Source organism: Diabrotica undecimpunctata, chromosome 4, assembly GCF_040954645.1.
Source record: "Diabrotica undecimpunctata isolate CICGRU chromosome 4, icDiaUnde3, whole genome shotgun sequence".
Classification (NCBI taxonomy): domain Eukaryota; kingdom Metazoa; phylum Arthropoda; class Insecta; order Coleoptera; family Chrysomelidae; genus Diabrotica; species Diabrotica undecimpunctata.
In genome coordinates, this window is record NC_092806.1 from 18,114,189 (window position 1) to 18,136,434 (window position 22,246).

Genomic DNA, 22,246 nt, shown 5'->3' on the forward strand with positions numbered 1-22,246 from the left:
GTTATAAAATTACCTATATAAGAATACCAATTGCAGGAGGAAAAGAAATCTTCAGCCAATTTAATTTTTTTTATGATATTTTTCCATTTTAATGTGTCTTTGCTATCATATCAATATCACTTATATAGTATTCATTGATATTTTAAAACCAAATTATAAGTATCTCACACAGATATTAAGATGTAGAGAATAATTTAGAGAACTGCTGAATGGGGAACATATAGCAGAAGTAAAGATTTAACAAACAAAAACAGAAGCATTCAAGATATTGAGAAAATATTACATAGCTTTAAATTCAACTAAAGTACAGGTCATAACTAAGTACCTAGAGGAATCCTGAAATATGGAGGTGAGGAATTAGCAGAAAAATTCACCCTTTGATAAAAGAGATATGGACATAAGAATAGTTGAAAAGAAATTAGAATGCAGCTTTAGTAAGTACACTGTACAAAAAAAGGGTGATTACTACTAAAGTGCTACAATGTGCTGGTGAAGTATATAAAGAAAATACAAATGAAATTCTTTTTGATGTGCCTATCTGTTACAAATGTTGGTGATCATCATGGCAATCTTTATCCTATCTGCAGCAGCATGGAAAAGCTGCACAGATGTTGTATTGAACCAGATTCTGAGGTTCTTTAACCAAGATGTTCTTCTTTTTCCTGAACCTCGTCTTCCAAATATTTTTCCTTGCAGGATGACTTGAAGGAGAGCATATCTGGGTTCATTTCGCATAATATGTCCGAAGAACTGTAACTTTCGAGATTTGATGATGGTCAGCACCTCTCGGTTCTTATTCATTCTTCTGAGGACCTCCTCATTTGTGACCCGGTCAGTCCACGGGATCTTAAGCATTCTCCGATATAGCCACATCTCAAATGCTTCCAGTTTTCTGCACATATCTTCGTTCAAGGTCCACGATCAACACCATAAAAAAGGACAGAGATGACGTAGCATCGCAGCATTCTTACTTTTACATCAAGAGAGAGGTTGTGACTCGTGAAGAAGGCCCCCATCCAATTGAAGGAGGATCTAACTTTTCCGATGCGTGCTCTAATCTCCTGATTGTTGGTCCATTCTTCGTTTATTAGGGTGCCGAGGTAGTTGTAGTGCGTCACTTTTTCTACAGGGGATTGGTTGACATAGAGTTGACCTGTTATCCTTTTCTTGCTAATTATCATAAGCTTTGTCTTCTTAACGTTTATATTGAGTCCATATTGTGGACTGTAATACGTGATTTTGTTCATAAGAACTTGTAGGTCTTCTAAGTTGTCCGCAAATACTATGATGTCATTTGCATATCTGATGTTGTTTAGTCGGTAACCATTTAGTAGAATACCTTTTTCAGTTTCGTGCAAAACTTCGATAAATATTCTTTCAGAGTACATATTGAAGATTAAAGGAGACAATATACAGCCTTTCCTCACTCCACGCATGATTTTCACATAGTCAGTGTGTTCACCTTCATCTCTGAGATTTGCTGTCTGATTCCAGTAAAGATTTCTAATTATTTTCAGATCTTGGTTGTTAATTCCTGTGTATTTTAGTATTTGCATCATCTTGGCGTGCTGTACTCGATCAATCGCTTTCTCGTAATCAACCAGACATGCGTATACGTCGCAGTTGACGTCTCTGCATCTCTGTAATAAGATTGTACTGAGAACGTGAGAACAAGGCCTCTCTAGTTCTAGTACCAACAGCATTTGTGAACCCGAACTGGTTGGGGGAAATTTGACTTTGACACAGCTTGTAGATTCTCTTATGAATTATCTTCAGGAACAATTTTAGGAGATGACTCATGGGGCTTATAGTGCGGTAATCTTCGCATTTTTTGGCTCCTGGTTTTTTTTGTAAGTGTAATAAACTCAGATTTCAGCCATTCTGTTGGTGTTTCTCCAGAGTTGTATAGATATGTTGTTGAATATCTTTGCGATTATTACTATTGATTCGTTGTTCATTAGTTTCAGTAGTTTTACTTGTATATTATCACGACCTGCCGCTTTGCTATCCTTTAACTGTGTTATTGCGGAATAAACTTCCTGCTGTAATATTCTTGGTCGATCATTTACCTGTTCTTCTAACTCAAAGCTGTTATCTCTTTGTCTTCAAATAGTTTTTCTAGATATGACAAATAAAATACATGGAAGATATAATAGGAGAGTATTAATCTAGAGGACTGAGAAGAAGAAGAAAAAAACATTTTTATTCTAAGGGAGATATCAGCAGAAAGTTATGAACATTAGAAAGAAACTCATATATTTTTCAGTGATTTTAGAAAAGCTTACAATTTAGGATAGGGTGATTCACTATTGTCGGTGCTTTTTAATTTTATTCTAGAAAAATAATGGAAACTAAGGTGAATAGAAATGTCGTTTTTATCCTCTAGATATTCCAACTTCAAATGGTTGGAATATAGTCCAAGAAAAGATGCAGCTTTCTGTTTTTTGTGTAGATGTTTTTGCATGAACGAGAGTACTAATCCTGGATTGATAGAGACGGCGTTTATTTCTAGTGGATTTTCATCATGATATAAAGCTACAGAACGTTTTAAAATGCATCAAAATACAAGTTGTCATGAATTTACAACAGAAACTTCCGAGTTATAACGTGAATAAGTCCATATATCTTCGAATCCAAAAGAAAAAAGAGGCTGAACTGAAAGCCAGAGAGAAGAAGCGACAAAAAAATTTAGATTAGGGGAGAGTGTTGTACCTTTGTGCAAATTTCATGTCGTTTGGCTCAAAATGTTTAAAAATTGCTTTATAGCGACCATTGAAGCATACAGAAGTAGATACAACCTTTATTTATAAATGACAAAGTATAGGTCTATGGATTCGTTTCAGTTACCTTTTAAAAAAAAATTATTTTGAAATTTTTTTGATAGGTCGTCCAAAGGTATGACACTGTGTTGTACCTTTGTCCACATTATGTTGTACCTGTGGTCAGAGAACAAAATTACCTTCGATTAAGAAGAAACAACACAAACGAACGGAATCTTATTTATTACATGAATTATAAGATGACAAACATGATTACTTTACATTGTGTGTATCAAATTTAACATTAAAGGACATCATATTTTGTTGACGTTGTGATGTTCCAATCAAATTTGGCGAAGGCAGTTTTTTTATTATGTCGCCTTTGGAGACACTAGAGACTTCCTCATCTGAATAGACAAATTTATTGTTTCCAATACCTAACTGTTTTTAAATATTTGACCATGTACCTATTCGTCATCTAAAACGTCAACTATCTTGGCAACATAGTGTGCAATATTCTTTTGACTGGCCAATTTTACGAGAACAAAATCACCTTTTTTTAACTTAGAAGAGCTCAGTATTTCTTCACGTTTTAGATTTTTGAACATCCTTACTTATGATAAGTACTTAGTTTTATTTTGGGAAATAGGTACGTGGAAATTTTTGCCTCATTGCTAAATTAGATGCTGCTTACGGTCACCCGTTGTATTGTCTGCCGGCGCACATCTGCACACCTGCTGTAATAGGTCCTATAAGGAGAAATAAAACACATATTTTGAATAATTATTTTTTACTAATGATATATAAATAATGTCTAAGAAATACACAGCGATTCTTCTACCAACAGTACACATAAAACATTTTATTTACAAAATTCAGATTATATTTTTAACATTCTATTGGTTTCCTTCATTATGCCAGAATATGTTTATATTTTATTGTATAATGTTTAAGTTACCTAAATGGCAGTGATGTAATTAGGTATTTAAGTACGGAATGGCAGTAATTGTGGCAGTTTTTGAAAATGTATTGTTTAGAGTAGTTTATCATAGAAAATTAAAACGTGTGTTTGGAAAATATTATAAGATGGATTTTAAAATTCACTTTAAAATACTTCGAAAACAGTTAAGGTTGATCTGCACCCCCAAAAGGCAAACTACACATTCAAAAAACTTGAAAAAAATTGAGAAGGTATATGTGATCACTAGAAGTGTTTTGACAAATTTTGAGCAAACTTCATGTTTTCGTTTTCGAAAAAATAAAAATTACTTTTTTCCAGGTATAAAGCGGGAAAACTAAACATATAATTTTAATAATTTTCTTACCGCATAAATATATATAGAGAAATACTTATGAATTTTTTGAAAATTTTTGAATGTACAGTTTTGCCACAATAGGAAAAAATAATATGTTCTTACTTATAATAAAGCTACCGGTAAGAAACCGGATAAAATTGTAATAATATAATATATAAAACTGTAAAAGTGGAAAATATATGCAATAAAACGTTGAATATTTTTTTCTAAACATATGAAAAATCTCATTTACAGAATGAAATATATTCATATCTTTAAAAAGACGATTCTAACTTTTAAAGAAAAATATTTAAAAGAAATTTTTACGGTTTATGAAAGAAATTTTTTAAATTTTAATTGAAAAACAGTGGCCGATGAAAAATTTTAAACAAAGTTGAAAGCTTTAAACTTTGCTTTACTTAAATAAAGAAAAGCCTAAAAAATATGTCAAAAGTTATTAAAAATAGCGGATTACTTAAAATGTAGCTAAAGATTTAATATTCCTTCTAACTTGGTGTGGTATTGTTCCTTTCTTTTTTTAAAGCGCATTCTCCTCAATGGAGGTTGGTTGTTACAATTGCAAACTCCTGTCTGTCTTCAGCTCTTCTTATTCGCAGTTCAATATTTAGCCCTCCCCAATTTTGGATGTTTCTTAGCCATGATAGTCTTTTCCCTCCTAGTCATCTCTTTCCCCCGATCTTTCCAATCACTATTAGTTGAGTATATTGGTACTTATAATTTCTCAGTATATGGTCTAGGTATTTTGGTTTTTTTACTTTCACTGTGTTGATAGTTCTCTTTCCTTGCCTATTCTATGCAGCACTTCTTCGTTTGAGGTATGCGATCTCCGTGAAATCTTGAGGATTATCCGGTAGATCCACGTTTCAAAGATCTCCAATTTATTTGCGGTTGATGGTTTAAGGGCTCACGTTTCAACTGAATAGAAGAGAGTCAATCAGACAGAGCATTTTAACAATCGTAGTCAAGTTTCGAGTTTTATTCCAGAATCACATAGGAATCTTTCGATTTTTTCGAAAGATTTTCTGGCCTGTTCTATCCTTGATTTTATTTTTAGATTAGGATTCAAACTGTTTTCGATTCAACATTCCAGGTACTTGAACTTGGTGACCTGTTCTAAAATGTGCCCGTCTATTGTTCAACGTTGAAGTATATTTTGATATGCTCCGTATCATCGGTTTAAACTATTTACTCAGTTTGAAAAGCTTCTTCAAAGTCCATGAAGCATATAAATACATCTTTCTGTTGGTCCAAACTGATCGTCTCCAATAATTGTTTCGCACTATAGATTCGGTTGTGTAAAAGTTTTAATAGGACTTTTACTTCATAACTCATAAGGCTTATCAAACGAAACTCGTTGTAGTGTTAGGGGTTTGGCTTTTTCGGTATTGAGATGAATATTGATTCTAGCCATTGTTTCTTTCTTTTGTTTCTTTTTTTCTGATTTTTCCTTTTAGGTGTGGCGAATTTATAACAACGGCAACTAAGTAATCTTCACTGTGTCTACTGGTTCTGAGAAATTTTTTCCGGACAAGTCCATATCGTTTATATATATATATAATGCTTCTTTTCTACTTTACAAAACTTTATTTATTAATATTAAGTGATATTCAATTGTTGAGAACATAATGAAGGAACCGTTTTATTTATTCTCATGGCATCATTTAAGAGGTAGTCTTAATATAATGACATACGCAAGTCATATATTTTTATAAGAACGATTAAAATTAGTATTTAAAACTTTTAAAACTGAAAACGCCAACACCAACTGATTCCTCGTCATTTTTTAAAAGTTATAGCTATTATAAAAGCACGTGCTTTTTATATATCTCTTTATCATCATACATTGCAGATCCTCTTTAAGTACTCTGTATACAAATTAGATATATATATATATATATATATATATATATATATATAATATACGGTGTATATATACAGGTTACATATAATACTATAACAGTATGCCTGCACCAGTTTATTACCCAAGGATACTGGAAAGCGTGTTTGGTTTGCACTATTTGGTTATAACCAGTCATTGGAAAAGAAAAAGAGGGTAACGTGGATGTCTTGAATAATTTATTTTAATTTACGATCAAAACAAACGTCTGTTGCACGTTGGATGCAAAGATTCAAAGATAAAAATTTAATAAAATGTCTTGTTATTTTTCCAAATTAATTGGTGTTAAAGTTTTCGTTGCTAGACTAACTAAAGAGATAGATGGTCAAAGAATAAAAGGATCAAATATATTGTAAGAGACGTAAAATGCATCAGATCATCAAAATATGTAACTCTGTAACGGAGGCAACGATAACAAGTTCCGCATGCATATTTTATTATTGATTGAAACAAGAATCAATATATATAGGTATTATCATCACTTTCTGTGTATCAAATCTGTAGATCTCTTGTGAATAATGTCGAAAATTAATTTTGGAAGTAACATTTAGAAAAACGTGTTACAATAGTTTTACCTAATATTATGTTAGTTTTATTTTAGCTCGATTTTTAGTCCTAAGAGCAGAAAATAATGACATGTACCTGCCAAAAGCCATAATTGTAAAACAATGTTATGAGAATGGCCGTCTCCGTAGTGATTTTACTAGAGGCTTGTTATTTTTGTAGGTAACATATTTAAATTGCGTGACAAAACAGACAGAACTAAAACAGTGGAAGCAATCTTGAATCCAACGTTTTGTGGAAATAGATTTACGGAATACGGAATTGCGAACGAACCTAAAGCAAAAAACATGTTAGAAATAATTTTAAATATAAATATTGAACTATCAGGCCTTTTCATACATGATGGATATCCCTTTCTTGTAGCTTGTGCTGATGGTTTAATATGTGACTCAGGCGTAGTCGAAATCAGATGTCCATACAAAGCAAGAGAACTTACGCCTGAAGAAGCTATTGAACAAAAAAACTTTAATTTTGCCAACAAATTGATGGTGAATTGCATTTGAAACTAACTGATTCCTACTACTATCAAGTGCAAGGACTGTTATTTATATCTAATAGAGAATACTGTTAGTTTGCAATATGGACCCCAAAAGGTATTTTATTCGAAAAGATCTATAAAGATGTAAAACTGTGGGAAAATATGCTTCAAAATTGCAAGATTTTTATTATAATTTTTATCTGAAACAGCTTCTAAAGAAGTATTACACATAATTCTACTATGTGAATTTGATAGTAATATGCGTGATTTCTCTTGAAAATATGTCTATTATCTTTCACTTTCACATACTTTAGTATTTTATTCTCTATTGCATCTTTAGGCCATAATTCTTTGCTGAAATTGAACATTTAATTTGGACAATAATATTACCTATGAGTCGATCAGGTGTTGCAGCTAAAAAACAATATTCCTGATGAACAAACATTCCTGATGGGCAAATATCTAAAGCAAGCATTTCGCTTAATTCTTGTACTGCAATGGATTGTTTTTCTATTCCATGGGCTGTGAATTTATTTCCTTTATAATCATTTGAAATCATGTCTTTGGCAACCTAATAGACGTAAATCAAACAAAAAAAAAACAAAAGAAAATATAAGACATAAAAAAACAAATTCAGCAATACTGTGACCTTAAAATATCTTGTTATACATTATTTTGTAATAAAATTTTATAAAAGTTTGTCTTCGATTTGATTGTTATAATTTACAGGACGATTATTTGTTACCTGTATGTACCTTTGCTAAGTTGTGAATTAATTATTCAATAAATAATATTACTCTGGTATACTCGTATTATTCTAATTACCCCATAACCGCACTGAATAGAAGACCGCCCGCTCGCTTTATTGTATAGACCCAAGACTTTTCACCACAGGGGGTGGGTGTCCCGATTGTAAGTAGGTATAAAGCTCAACTCTAGTACAAGATGACGTTTAGAATATTCTTCGTGAATAGATTTTGTTTTCGTAAAGAAAGATATTTTTGAAATAGAGATTCCACTGAATTTAACCGTTAGGATTTTCGATGATAAGCCTTGAGGTAAACCGTACAAGTCATACACATTGTGTATTAAGCCTTTACAGTAATAATGTAAAATAATACAAAATGAGTAATTAAAACTCTAATTGTCAGATTACCTTAGTAATATAATATGTATGTATACTAATGTCCAGTAGCCTTGTTAGATCCATTTTTTGTTGAAAAAGATTTGAGAAACAAACTTGTCTTCGGCAGTCGTATTCATAGCTTTAAGTTTTCCTATTTTACTAAGAAGTTTTGCCGTTCTCCTATCTGTTATTAAAATACTGATCTTTGTTATTAAAAAATATTGAGGGATTTTACAAGGTATTTATGTTTTAATTATCTAGTAAATTTGATATATTTTTAACTTTTATTTTTAGTTTAATCTGTTGAAGTTAAATCTGTCTTTAGGCCTAGATGACAAGTTACTAAAACAGTTATCAATCTTTATTATTTATATTTTAATATAATTTTCTGTTTAAAACAAATTTACACTTAAATACAAAATATTTGATCCGTAATTATCCTGTGACCTCTAAAGAACGATCTAAACCGAAGATTCATCTATAACTGTGATAACCCTATTGGGAAAAACTTTCCATTTCCCATTTCCCTTGGCGACGCCGTTAGTTTCCTCTTCATTGGTGGATTCTTCGTTATTCTGAGTCGGTTTGGATCTCGCCAAGGACCAACGTCTACCTTTCCTGTCCAATATCACAGGCATTTCCGCTATTAGATTATTTTCGAACTCGCTAAGCATTAAATAATTTTCTACTTTGTTACACGAAGTAATACAGTCTCCTATATAGTCCAGATCGTCCAGAAGGTTGTCTGGAAGATCCATGTCTGCTATTCCTAAAACAGAAAATATTTGTAACTTTATAAAAATATGGATATTAACATTAACGATAAATCAAGAGCAGTGCTGATCATAATATATTGATGATATTATAATGCTGTTAACCTATAGCTATTACCTAAATATAAAACAACAATTATTAGTGATACATTGGTTAAATATAACAAAATTTATGCAGTATGAAAAACATACGGAAAGAGAAATGAGAGGCCTACACGAAGTATAAAAAAAATACTCCTAAATCCCGATACACCTATAGTAGAATACGAAATGAAACAAAGCAGTTGGTAAGAAGAACAAAAAATGAACACTGTTAACAGTTTACAAAAAGGATGGAAAGCGACTTCTACGGTACACAAAAATAAATATGAAGATTGATAAGAAACCAACGGAAAGAAATGACAGAATTGAAGGAATACAATAACATGCCAGCAAAAGAATGGTAAAGATACCTGACGGAATTGTTTATAGGAAAGGAAAATAATAATCAAGACAATAACGTACCTGAATTAGGACACAAAATAGAAATCAGTTTTCTGTCAAAGACGTCTTAAACCTACTGTATAAAGGAAACATACCAATTAATGTTATACAAACCCTCGAAAACATCTACTTCTATAATCGAATACAGGCAAAGACAGACAGGATGACTCGTTAAGCCCACTTCTCTTTAGTATAATAATAATAATAGTCTCCCGTTTTATACCGCTGTCGCGGCTTTGGGGGTATAGCAGGGTAGTCTGCTATATCTAGGGCCTACGGTATACAAGGAAGGTAACATGGCCAGTGCTACGCTTCAACCGTCTATTATTACCCCTGGTTTTACCCAAGGTACTCATTTTTATTCAGGCTGAGTCGACCTGGGGCCTATAGACATTTTTAAAATGTCTAGATGTTCTTGCCGGCGGTGGGATTCGAACCCCGGACCACCGGCTTGCGAGTCAAGCATCCTACTGCTTGCGCTACGCAGGCCCCTCTTTAGTATAATCATGGAGGAAATAATACAAGCAGCACGTAAAGGTCATGGTTACAGAATGGGGAACAAAGAAATCCAAATATTATGTTATGCAGACGACGCCGCATTAATTACCGAGTCAGAAGGCGAGCTCCAAAGATTAAAACACATCTTCAATACAATAGCCAAGAAATACAATATGATAATATCAGAAAAAACGAAATGTATGACAAATCTAAATACCCACTACGATGTAAAATCGAAATTGATTTGAAAATAATAAAGCAGGAAGCAAGGTTTAGATATCTAGGACAAATATTAGGGAAAAGTCTGTTGGATAGGAAGAGAAGCGAAAACATAAGAAGAGCATGCAATAAAAAAGACATAAATGGATGGGTGACAAAACGAAACCAGGAGTGGAACGAACACATTAGTAGAATATCAGAGGATAGGATAGTACGAATAGCACGAGATAAGTTACCAAATGGACGTAGAACTATTGGCAGACCAAGAAAAAAAAATGGTGCGGTAATTTAAACAATTTAGGAGGCTAATATTGAAGAAAAAACAGGCTTTAAAGCCTACATACAAGAAGAAAGAAGAAGAAGAAAAATATAGTACTATAAAATATACAAGGTAATCCTAACAATATATTTACAAAGAATGCGCTTCTGGCAATGGGCACAATTTCGTGATAGGACGAGTGAAAATTCCATCCTTAGTTTTAATTTGAACAATTCGGACCTTTCCATTCCTGCCATGGAAGACCTCTATCACTCTAGCAAGTGGCGGCCAATATAAAGGTGGTATGTTATCTTCATTATTATTTGATGTGAGCCATTTGGGACGGTTTTTTTATCTATTCAAATAATCTCTACTCCATTTTCGCTTTCCTTGTAGGCTTTACAATTTTCCCAGAGGTTTAATCTAGATGATGGTATTTCACTTATATTTACTTCTAGAAAAGAGTTGAGGGGTTTGTCTATTAAAAAATGACCAGGTTTTAGAGCTAACAGATCCCCAAGCTAATTGGACATGGCGCAGAGGGTACGAGAATTGACAGAGAGGGTACAGCATCTATTTGCGTCAATACTGCGGAGAGTTCTTCGAAAGTGAGCATTGGGTTTCCAATATGCATGTGGAGATAGTACTTTTGTACTTTTAATTGCGCTTTTTTACATTTCACCAAGGTGAGGAGGATCCAAGTGATCTCTGAAGAGGCCAGAAAATCCTTTGTTGAAGCTTGTGTATCCTTATTCTTTAAAAATTGTGCAACTGATTTTTTGAGCAAAGATAGTGGCATTATCAGAAAATATGACTTATGCGATGAGACTGTTAGAGCGAGGAGGAGGAAAACGGGAGTGATTTTTTTGAGGAAGCGGAAACTATCTGAATGTCAAGGAGGACTGGCCTTTGACAGCATCAGGTATTTGGATAGCTGGCAAGAAAAAAACAAAAAAAATACAAATTTATAAGTTTATAGTTGGTTTTCCAATATACTTAGGCCAAACCAATTGATATGGTACAATCATGTACAGGGGATTTCAGAATACGGATTACAAAATCAAATATTAAATTGGGCACAGACGGGACAAAGAAAACCTGGAAGACCAAAGAGAGACTAAAGAGAAGGTGTAGATAAAGAAAGTAGAGACAACAATACAGATGAAGATAAAAAGCAAAACATTGGGACAGAAAATACTAATAAAATATAAATATAATAAATATTAAGTGAAAAAGAAATAAAGAAACTATCCCGTAATAAAGCAGTTGAAGTAAAACTAAAATGAAAACTGTATAAAAAAAATAAAATAATACAAATATGTTATCAACTCTCTATAACGAGGAGAACAATTTCCGTGGTGAACATTGAATTGCTAAAAATACCTTTTTTTATTAAAATATGTAGTAGTCCCATTAAAATAATTATTAGATAACATAGAAATACCGCGATAATATAGTTTCAGAACACTACTAAAGCATGTGCATAAAAAGAATATGAATGACAAAAAAAAAACATAAAAATTAATATTAATATTGCTTTTAAATTACCTTCTTCAGAAATACACGTCAACTCAGGCTTCTCATTGGATAGAATTATATTATCCAACAATCCACCCCCCTGATTTCCTCCCAAATCCGCTCCCAGTACTAAAGCAGCTGCCGCGGCACCCATGGTGACTGCTCCGTCATTATTGTCTGGTTCTTGGGTGAACGATAGCTTTCGTCTTTGCGGACAGGTTTCGGAAACACAGAGGTGACGAGTACCGTTTTCTCTGGTATGCTTGTGACGTGCTATTTTTCTTCTGTGAAGGTCTATGAGAAACAAGGTTAAGCTACCTACTAGTACGCATGTAGAGCTGAAGTAGTAGCCCGCTCGATCCCCACATTTTTCATTCATATAACCTAAAATATAAATTATAATTAATTTTTTTTCATGTATATTATAGTTTCTGTGCTAAATTTGAGTTCTCAAAGTTCATTTTCTCGGCACAGAGCAAATAGATTTTGTCATTTAGCGGTTTTGTTTTCATTTTTCTAACAAAATGTCCAGCAATACTTCAAATGTCAACATAATTTTTTTTACAACTTTCGTTAGTAAGTTTGGTAAGTTTAAAAAAAACGTCGGTTAAAGTCTAGAAAACGTTACGATGAATTTAGCTACAAAGAAACTTCAGTAAAACACAAATTTGCGTTTGCGGTATTGCCATGCCCTTATTATGTATATGTTCTTTGTCTCAAATATGCTTTGAAACAGTTCATTTTTATTATATTATTTTATAGAATCTGGTATTTTTTATTTTTTTTTTTAATTTACATAAAACACGAACGAATGAATATTTTTGTTTCTTTCTATATTAGTTGCAGTTAGTTATTAGAAAAAAAAATTGTAATTGCCATTTGGTAAAACCATTGTCAAAACCTTCAAAACACTAGTTGCTAGATTGCAAGATCTATAATACAAAGTAAAAATATATATCAAAATCACTACAGCAGAATTTAATTTCTTACTTACTATGTAACTTTAGTATTTATAGTGATGTATACATTATTTTTCTCGTTATTTTACCATTTTATGTTTTCCATGTTTAATTAAATTAATTAATATTAAATCGCATGCTCTTTCGCGATTTATTAAAACGATATGGCAACACTGCCAAATACAAAAATTTCCTTCATTTGTAGCTAACTTAACCGGAACGTTTTCTATACTTTTACCTGTATTTTAAACTAGGAAAACATTGTATATTTACACTTACCGGAAAAAGGTACCCCAATGACGATGGGTATTGCTTGCGAACATTGAACGAAACCCCAAGTCCTGGCAAAGTTTCGAGCCCTCACTCGTTCGTACGTATACATCTTCAGCGAATAATGATATCCACCACAAAATATACCTAAAACATAATTCAAGTTAAATCGTTTGTTAAAGCAGAAATATCTCGGAGCAATCTTACAACTTAAATTCAGCGGAAATATTTTCCAGAATAGTTACAGAATCAGATTACAATTCACTCCCGAATACATATCCATGTATACTTCATCTAATTTATATACCGTTGCACGTCATCCGCGTCATAGTCCGTGAGGTCACATGATACCAACACGAAATATTTAGGCTATAGGTGTGTTCTTTTTTAGAATCACTTTGCCAAGTACACTGTCATTACAGCCACTAGACATATTTTATTATATACTTGAAGAAATAATATTTAAAGATTTCTATTAATGTTAACTTAAAAAAAATACACAATAATATTAATTCATGGACGTATAAACATAGATGGACACAGCAATAAGATACCTTAAACACACACTGTTTTGAAGCTTTGATATTCCTTGACAAGAGGGTAAAGGGGAGTAAAACGGGTATCGATAGACTGTGATACTTCCTCAATGAACATAAGCGTACTTGAATTTTTACTCGCGGGGATAATTATTCAGACGTTAATAATTGGATTATAGTAATAATGTATAAAAACACGTTTTTATAGAAAAAATAAAATACAATTTTATTTGCTTTAAAATTATTACAATAAAATATAGTTGAGCTCAAGTTAATTTTTTAATAGGTATCAAATAATCCTACGATAAAAAAAACTTAAAATTAAAAAATACACATTTGTCAAATTTAAGTACATACCTATATTTATTGATAATTGTATTAAAACATATTTTTTTAAATTGTGACAAATTTGTTTTAATAAAATATGAATAGATTCCTCGTAGTAAGGGTTTCTGCTACAAAAATATTTATTGATCATTTCAAAGCTGGCATTTGACATAAAATTATTTGTAAATATACCTACTTATTAAAAAGTAGGCGTGAAAATGTATAAATTATTGGAAAGCTATTTAGCGAACAGAAATATTAAAGTAAAAATGGTAAATAGACATAATAGAAGACGTTGGTACAGAAATAAATTTTTATTGATTGCGAAATAAAACAGTCTTAGTAAGAACGCTTCTTATGCGCACGGTGTTAGCATCTAAAGTAGTCCTCGTTTCATGATGAATTCCAATTTTAAAATATTTCTCAAGAACCAATTTTAAAAGTTGCATAGAGTGACTATCGATTGCATCTTCATCATACATATGGTCACAAAAATGCTCATAAATTGATTTTGGGACATTTTGTATGGTTTTATTAATCAAAATATTCATAAGGTTTTTAACTCGTCTGTTGTAGATATTTATAGTTTTATTAAAAAATCTGAAATATTTTTCAGCTTCCTTACAAGTTTTAATAACCAAAAATGATGCTTTTGAAAGGTTTTTATACTGTTTTCTCTGTTGAAGTTTGGAGTAAGTTTCATCATTAATCAATATTATTTGGAAACCTACATAGAAAAATAAATGAGTTTTATTCATTTCACTAATTTCTTTGAATTCATGAGAAATATTAAATTAAAAAGCTACTAAACAGATCTTTTTAATCAGATGATGTCTACTTACAATTTAAAAATGTCTATACTAATTTCATGGACTAATATCTTGTTCAATACATTAATGAATATGAATAAACCCAATGGTACGCCTATGAAAGACATATTTTAAAATGTAAACAAACAGGCTTCCTCAGTTCCTCATCTTAATAATGTAAACAAACAGTACTTACAAATTAAATGAGACATTGGGATGTAAATATTTCGTTTTTTTGCAAATGCAATACGGTAGCACCATTATTATAATATGTTTATTTCACTATTTACAAATATCACTTAAAATACAGCCAAAATATCGAAAAACAACTTTTCCTCATCTTGGGTAAAAAGTAAACAAACATGGACATGACATGGAACAGCATTTGAAGTTTGACGTAGAGCCATAAGACATTGAAATGTAAACACCGTTGCCATTAATAAATAGTTTTCAGTGCTTCTACATATAAAATAATTGGTTGATATCTGTTTTATACGCTATTATTAAATGATATGCACACTATGTGCACACTTGATGTTTTAATTACAATTAAATATATTAATATAAGTAATAAATTATTATTTTGGTTTGATAGTACCTGTAGAGTATAAAATAAATATAGTAATATTTTCAGCGATACGTGAATAAGATATTTTAATAAAAAAACGTGACAACATTTGCAGGTGCTGAGAATGTAACCTAGTCAAATAATTTTGGCTTCACATTTTTATGTAAATTACTGAGTCCATCTGTGTTTATACGTCCATGGTTTAATTTAATTTGTATAAATGCATTATATAGCATTTTTATGAAGAACATTTTGATCGGAACACATTGTAACTGTAATCGAACGAAGGTGATATTTTGGCATAAATTGGTAACAATTATTTGACAGTTGCGGTGTTGACTAATGTTAATAAGTAATGAAAAAAGTGCTGTTTTTGTGTAAGTATTTTTAACAAGATTATTTTTTAACTCTTGTTTTGTTTGTATTTATTTACATTCAATATTAATTTGTTTTGTTGTATAATCCACTTTTGCAATAATTATGTGACCTATTTGATTTAAAATGGATTCAGGATTTTTTTATACTTTGGCAACTATGTCAACTTCGATCTCTGTCAATGATAATGACGTGCAACGGTAAGTATATTAGATGGACTGTACATATATTAAATAAAGTTTGGATAACAGTAGCAGGAGTTATTTACACTTAACGAAGATTCATTAGTAAATGATAGAGAACGATACTTCGGACAATTTAATGATAATTCGAAATCTATTTTCTCAAAGCATTTTGCCGAGCTTATGTAGACGAAAGTGGTTCAGATACAAGTATCTTCAGAAAGTTCTTTAACTTCGGATGATACTGCTCCTGCATCCACATATTTTTCTTTTACTGCTGTTTCGCCTCATTATTTTGCAAAGCGTAATTAAGAAACCTGAAATACGACAGTATTGGTCTAATAATCCACTGATGACGGCACTTTTTTTTTTTAAGTTTATAAGTAATAAACGGTTTGAAGCAATAAACCAAAAGATCCATTTCAGCAATAATGACAATTTCGAAACCTCAACGCATCCTTATCCCAAGCTGAATAAAATTTAGCCAGTGTACGAAAAATTATGTGCCAATCCTACTATTATACAAAGGTCGGCTTGGATGGATCCAGTATATTTCATTGAGAAGAGCCAGATTTAGAATAAAAACCTATCTATTATGTGAACCAAAAAGGGGCTACGTGTGGGATTTTCATCCACATAGGAAAACAGACCAATCTTAATTCAAGAAACAGATCTTCAAGTTTCAGCTCAAGTAGTCATGGCTTTCAAAACGGAAACAGGAGTGGAACGAACACATTAGTAGATTGGCAGAGGATATGATAATACGAATAGCACTAAATAAGTCACCAAATGGACGAAGAAGTATTGGCAGACCAAGAAAAAGATGGTGCGATAATTTAAACAATTTAGGAGGCTAACATTGAAGAAGAAACAGGCTTTAAAGCCTACATACAAGAAGGGAGGAGAAGAAGCAGAAAAAATTAAAATAAGGACACGAGATAAGAATAGTGGAAGAATAGTATTGAATATCATGGCCCCCTACGGCATGGTGAGCAGATACATATGTATGAACAGTACACTACATAGACCTAGTAAACCAATAGAAACCTAAAATTTTAAGGTGGTTAGGAGAGCAACTATCGTACAAATAAACAAATAGCAGTAAACCGTATTCATTTTACAAATTCCCAATTGTCAATAGAAGCACGTGAAAGCCAAACAGAGTCGTATTGATGTGTATCATATGATTTTTAAAAATATTTACTTTTGAAACTGTTAGTGTAAGAATTTCTTGAAATTTAATCATTATATCACAATTAAACTAAACTCTAAAAAATAACACAACCAGTAAATAACTATAACATAAATATAACACAATATATTAACTTAAAAATCAACACAATACAATTTGAATTTAAAATGCTGGCAAGTTTGGATCTGTAACATGAGAATCTGTCTGGCTTAAGGTAATAAATTATATTTAATAGCCTCTTAACGAACGAGACGGCGAATATCAACACGTGCTCATATTTACAGATGGGAATTTGCTAAATCAATGTACTTTAGATACATTACCTACGTGAATTATTTTTGTTATTTTATAATTACTTAAGAACTTACCGTAAATCCAAGCAAACATTACGTAAGCGTGATAATTCCCACTGACGACTGTGAAGGCCAGTATTGAAAGGCCGCACATAAACACTGCAGTCTGGCAGAGGTACTGCCTGGCAATTCGACATTCAGTAGAATTGTGCAGCACCAACGTGCTGAATACTACGCATCCTACAGTCCAAGCCAGTCCCAAGTACACCTGCAAGAAGATCGTCGAATCTCCGAGACCTTCGACTTCAGCTTGGTAGGCCAAATAGAAGAGAGGTGTGTTAATACCTAAATGAGAAAAAATTATATTTTTATTTTTATTTATTACTAAAGCTTTTCTTACTATTTCATATGTTCCTATTTTAATACGCAATTTTAATAGATTAGATTTTATTATTGAATATGAATCAAAGATTAGGAGAATAACACACACACCCACACACACACACACACACACACACACACACACACACACACACACACACACAGACACACACACACACACACATATATATATATATATAATATATATATATATATATATATATATATATATAATATATATATATATATATATATATATATATATATATATATATATATATATATATATATATATATATATATATATATATATATATATATATATATATTTTTCAAATGATTTTTTCGACCGTACTGTTTTAAAAGTTAAGGTAACATGCAATAAAATTTCATATTTAAATCGTACCATAACCAACATAAAAATTGAACTAAAAAATCTTATTCCCATTGCAATTTTCAGTGAATACTCTAATCGATTAAAATCCAGTTTTGAATCAACTTTTAAAAAAACTAAACAACGAAACATTGACAAATTTAATGCGTTAATAAACAATTTAGACACAAATACACTATTCCTAAACAACTCAAAATGGTTTAAAAACATTTCGACAGTTGACATACCACTAGATATCTCAGACTTGTTATCACTCGGTCCAAAATTTGGTGTCTCATGTAATAACAATGATATAAATATACAACATTTTTTAGCTGACATCGAGAACATCATCGAAGATATACCCAGCACATCTAAAGATTTACTAAGAGCAAAGGTAACCAATATAACAACGAATTTTATTCAAAATCCTAATACCGTAAAATTCTCTAATCTTAAAACAACATTTTATAAAACAAAAAAATTTCTCAAGGATCATCCTGACTTATACATTCTACCAGCAGACAAAGGAGGATGTACAGTCGCAATGGACAAATTAGACTATATTCAAAAAATAGATACTCTTTTACAAGATAATACAACATACACCCAAATTAACAATGATCCGACTACCTCCATCCAAACTACATATAATAAATTAATAAAAACTTTAAAGAACGAAAATAAGCTTACAGAACAACAAGCTAAAGAACTAAAAATTTACAATTCTGACATACCCAAATTATATGGCCTACCAAAAATACATAAAGCAAATATACCACTACGTCCAATTGTAAGTACTATAAACTCCACAACTTACAACCTATCCAAATTCTTGGGAAATATACTTACACAGACATTTGAAAATGAGCCAAGTTTCAATACAAAAGATACATTTTCTTTTGTCAATGCTGTAAATGGAATTCAGCTACCAGATAACTATGTTTTAATATCATTAGATGTAGTGTCATTGTTTACTAACATCCCAATAAAGTTAATCATTGAAATCATACAAAAAAAATGGTCTAAAATAGAACAATTCACGTCATTATCTAGGAAAGATTTCCTGTCATTATTAACATTCTTATTTGACAGCACATATTTTTGTTTTTGTGATAAATTCTATAAACAAATATTTGGAACACCAATGGGCAGTCCTATTAGTCCTATTTTAGCAACAATTATCCTAGACCATTTATTAGACCTTGGAATCTCAAAATTGCCGTTTTCACTAGCATTTATTTATAAATTTGTTGATGATATAATATGCAGTGTACCATTCAACCATATTCAGACAGTACAAACGATCTTTAATTCACTCCATCAAAATATTCAATTCACTGTCGAATATGAAAATGAAAATAGTATACCTTTTCTAGATACCAAAGTCATAAGAACTAATGATAACAAAATCATATTAGATTGGTATCAAAAAGATACTGCATCCGGCAGATTTATAAATTATTATTCTAATCATCCTAGAAGTCAAAAATTTAACACAATTGTATCTATGAAAAATCGTGTAACGACAATCTGTGATCGGAGTTTCCTAGATGTCAATTTAAAGAAACTTTTTGAAATGTTTTTAAACAATGGCTACCCAAAACATATATTAAAAAAACTTATTTATAACACTAACTTTTACAATAGAGCTTTAATAAATAATCCACAACCAGTTTCATATAAAAAAATACCTTTCATAAAAAATTTAACAGACCAAATTGTCCCACTTTTCAAAACATTTCCGAACATTAAATTAATTAAATACAATCCACTTCTAAATTCAAGGTTATTCACAAAAATAAAAGTTAAAACTCCAAATTCATTAATGAGTAATATAATTTATAGAATAAATTGCAGTCAATGTCAAAGTTGTTATATTGGTCAAAGTCAACAGTGGCTTAAAAAACGTGTCACTCAACACAAAAGTGACTGTAACATACAAAAAAACTCTTGTGCCTTAGTGGACCACCACTTGAAGACAGGACATAACTTTGACTTTAATAATGTAAAAATCTTGGAACAAGTTGATAATTATAAAAATCGGCTTTTCCTTGAAATGGTACACATTAATAAAACTCCTGAATCTATCAATTATAAGACAGACACCAATCATTTAAGTAATATCTACTGCAACATACTAAACAATATATAATATGATAGATCTTAACCTTTAAACACATACTTATTATAGTAATTCTCTAGTAACTGTACCTATAATTTTATTACATTCCTAAATATCAGTATTGCAGTAACTGACTACATACCATCAATTACATTTTATAGATCAATTTATCGTGTTCCTGATTCTTTCTCAATTTTATTAATTCCATCTTTCCACTTTATAAAATGAATAATACTGTCATAGTAATTGTTTATTTTAACCTACTCGCTGAAAATTGTACAACGGGAATTCACTCTATAACATATTGCGGTTACCATAACTCCTTAATAAAATCAAACAAAAATATGTCATTTATTTAGATATGCCAGAAAAATTTAAATTTTCATTCTTATAGTTGTAAGTATTAAAATATTCATTTTGTTTACATATAATCATTAATTATTCTAATAAATTTACAGTTTTCTCCTGAAGAAGTCACAAAATCGTGACGAAATATTGAGACTGAACAAATAGAGTTTTATTTCCTGACCGATTGCTGATACTCTAAATCAATATATATATATATATATATATATATATATATATATATATATATATATATATATATATATATAGATATATATATATATATATATATATATATATATATATATATATATATATATATATATATATATATATATCGTCGGCTTACTGTCAAAACCAACTTACTCCACTTTTTAAAGTTTTGAGGAATCTACGTTTTAAACTTTAATTTGAAATGAAAAATCGTCTGAAAATGATTTAATAGCTGAAAAATATTAAAGTAAACACCATTATAAACGAAACATTTTGTTAAAAAATTATTAAAGTGAAATGAAAATTAAAAAAAAGTACAAAAAACATTTTTTTGCGGCATTTGTCGAGTATTGGATCACAAATCTTCATCTTCCAGATCACTGTCCTCAATATCAGGCTCACGTATACTGTCGTCGATGTCGTTAGAGGTCGTTTATGACTTATAATATTGATGGAATTCATATGGAATGGCTCCTGATTGGCATAACTTTAATAGATCCTGTTTTTTTTAAACTGATGGGCTGAGGTTTGGAGTATGCCTTTTTTAAGTCTATTTCGCTCAGATTAATAGGATGACCTTTACCAAAAATAGTTATTTCTTTGTAGTCAGAACTGTGATCGTACCTGTACAACATAATGCCTGGTTTGGATTTTAATTATTTCAATCATTTTATTTGTAGCCAGTTAACTTTTTCTTCATTATTTGTATTTTTTGTTCTATTTTTTACTATTAGTTTTGACAATCATACATGGTGTAAACTGGAACATACTTTTGCTCCATTTCAATAGCACTATGCATGCTATCTACCTCCATGTAATTATGTCCACTCTCGAGAAATTTTTGTTCTATCACAGATAAGTTTATACTAAATACATAAGCAAGGCAGTAATATTCTGATTGCGGTTCTGTCCGCTTCAAGTGTCAGAGAAAAGAGGAAGTTCAGTAATATCTGTGGAGAGTTTATCGATATACCTTAATACACAAGTGCCGAGTTCCAGGCTTCCTCTTTTTATATTTAGCTTGGTCCATGAAAAGCAGTTTGAGTTGTTAGGTATTGCCAACTCATACACCGTTAAGTCGCAAGTACAAATCTTACGGTTGTAATACATCGGACTTACATCGCTACTCGGGATCTGCAATACGCATTGAAGATCAAAATTGCAGCACATAAAGTTACTCTCCCTATGGGCCCTTTCTTTATCTTCCATTTTAGCTGCCCTGTAACACTCGTTCTTTCGCATAATGTGACTTTCTTAATTCTCTTCCAATTGGTTGACCTTTTTTAGGGGTAAAAAAAGACATATTATAACTTTTGCAGAATACTCTTCTATAAGTTATTTGGGAAACCGGCGTTAGATTCTCATTTTCGCATAGCTCTTTATTTTTAAAATACTCAATTTGCAATCA

The 22,246-nt window shown here is 31.1% G+C and overlaps 1 protein-coding gene across 2 annotated transcripts in view; it reads right to left on the minus strand.

Annotated features, from left to right (window-relative positions):
• Positions 1-3,322: 3,322 nt before the first annotated feature.
• Positions 3,323-22,246, minus strand: part of LOC140439261 (monocarboxylate transporter 12-like) — a 448,050-nt gene continuing 429,126 nt past the window's right edge. For both annotated transcript variants that reach the window (XM_072529064.1, XM_072529063.1), the window contains exons 7-10: positions 17,477-17,746; positions 13,129-13,266; positions 11,921-12,274; positions 3,323-8,909 (exon numbers count right to left, since the gene is read on the minus strand). In XM_072529064.1, coding sequence (XP_072385165.1) covers positions 8,602-8,909; positions 11,921-12,274; positions 13,129-13,266; positions 17,477-17,746 — 1,070 coding nt within the window. In that variant the 3' untranslated portion in view covers positions 3,323-8,601. The remainder of the gene's footprint in view (positions 8,910-11,920; positions 12,275-13,128; positions 13,267-17,476; positions 17,747-22,246) is intronic.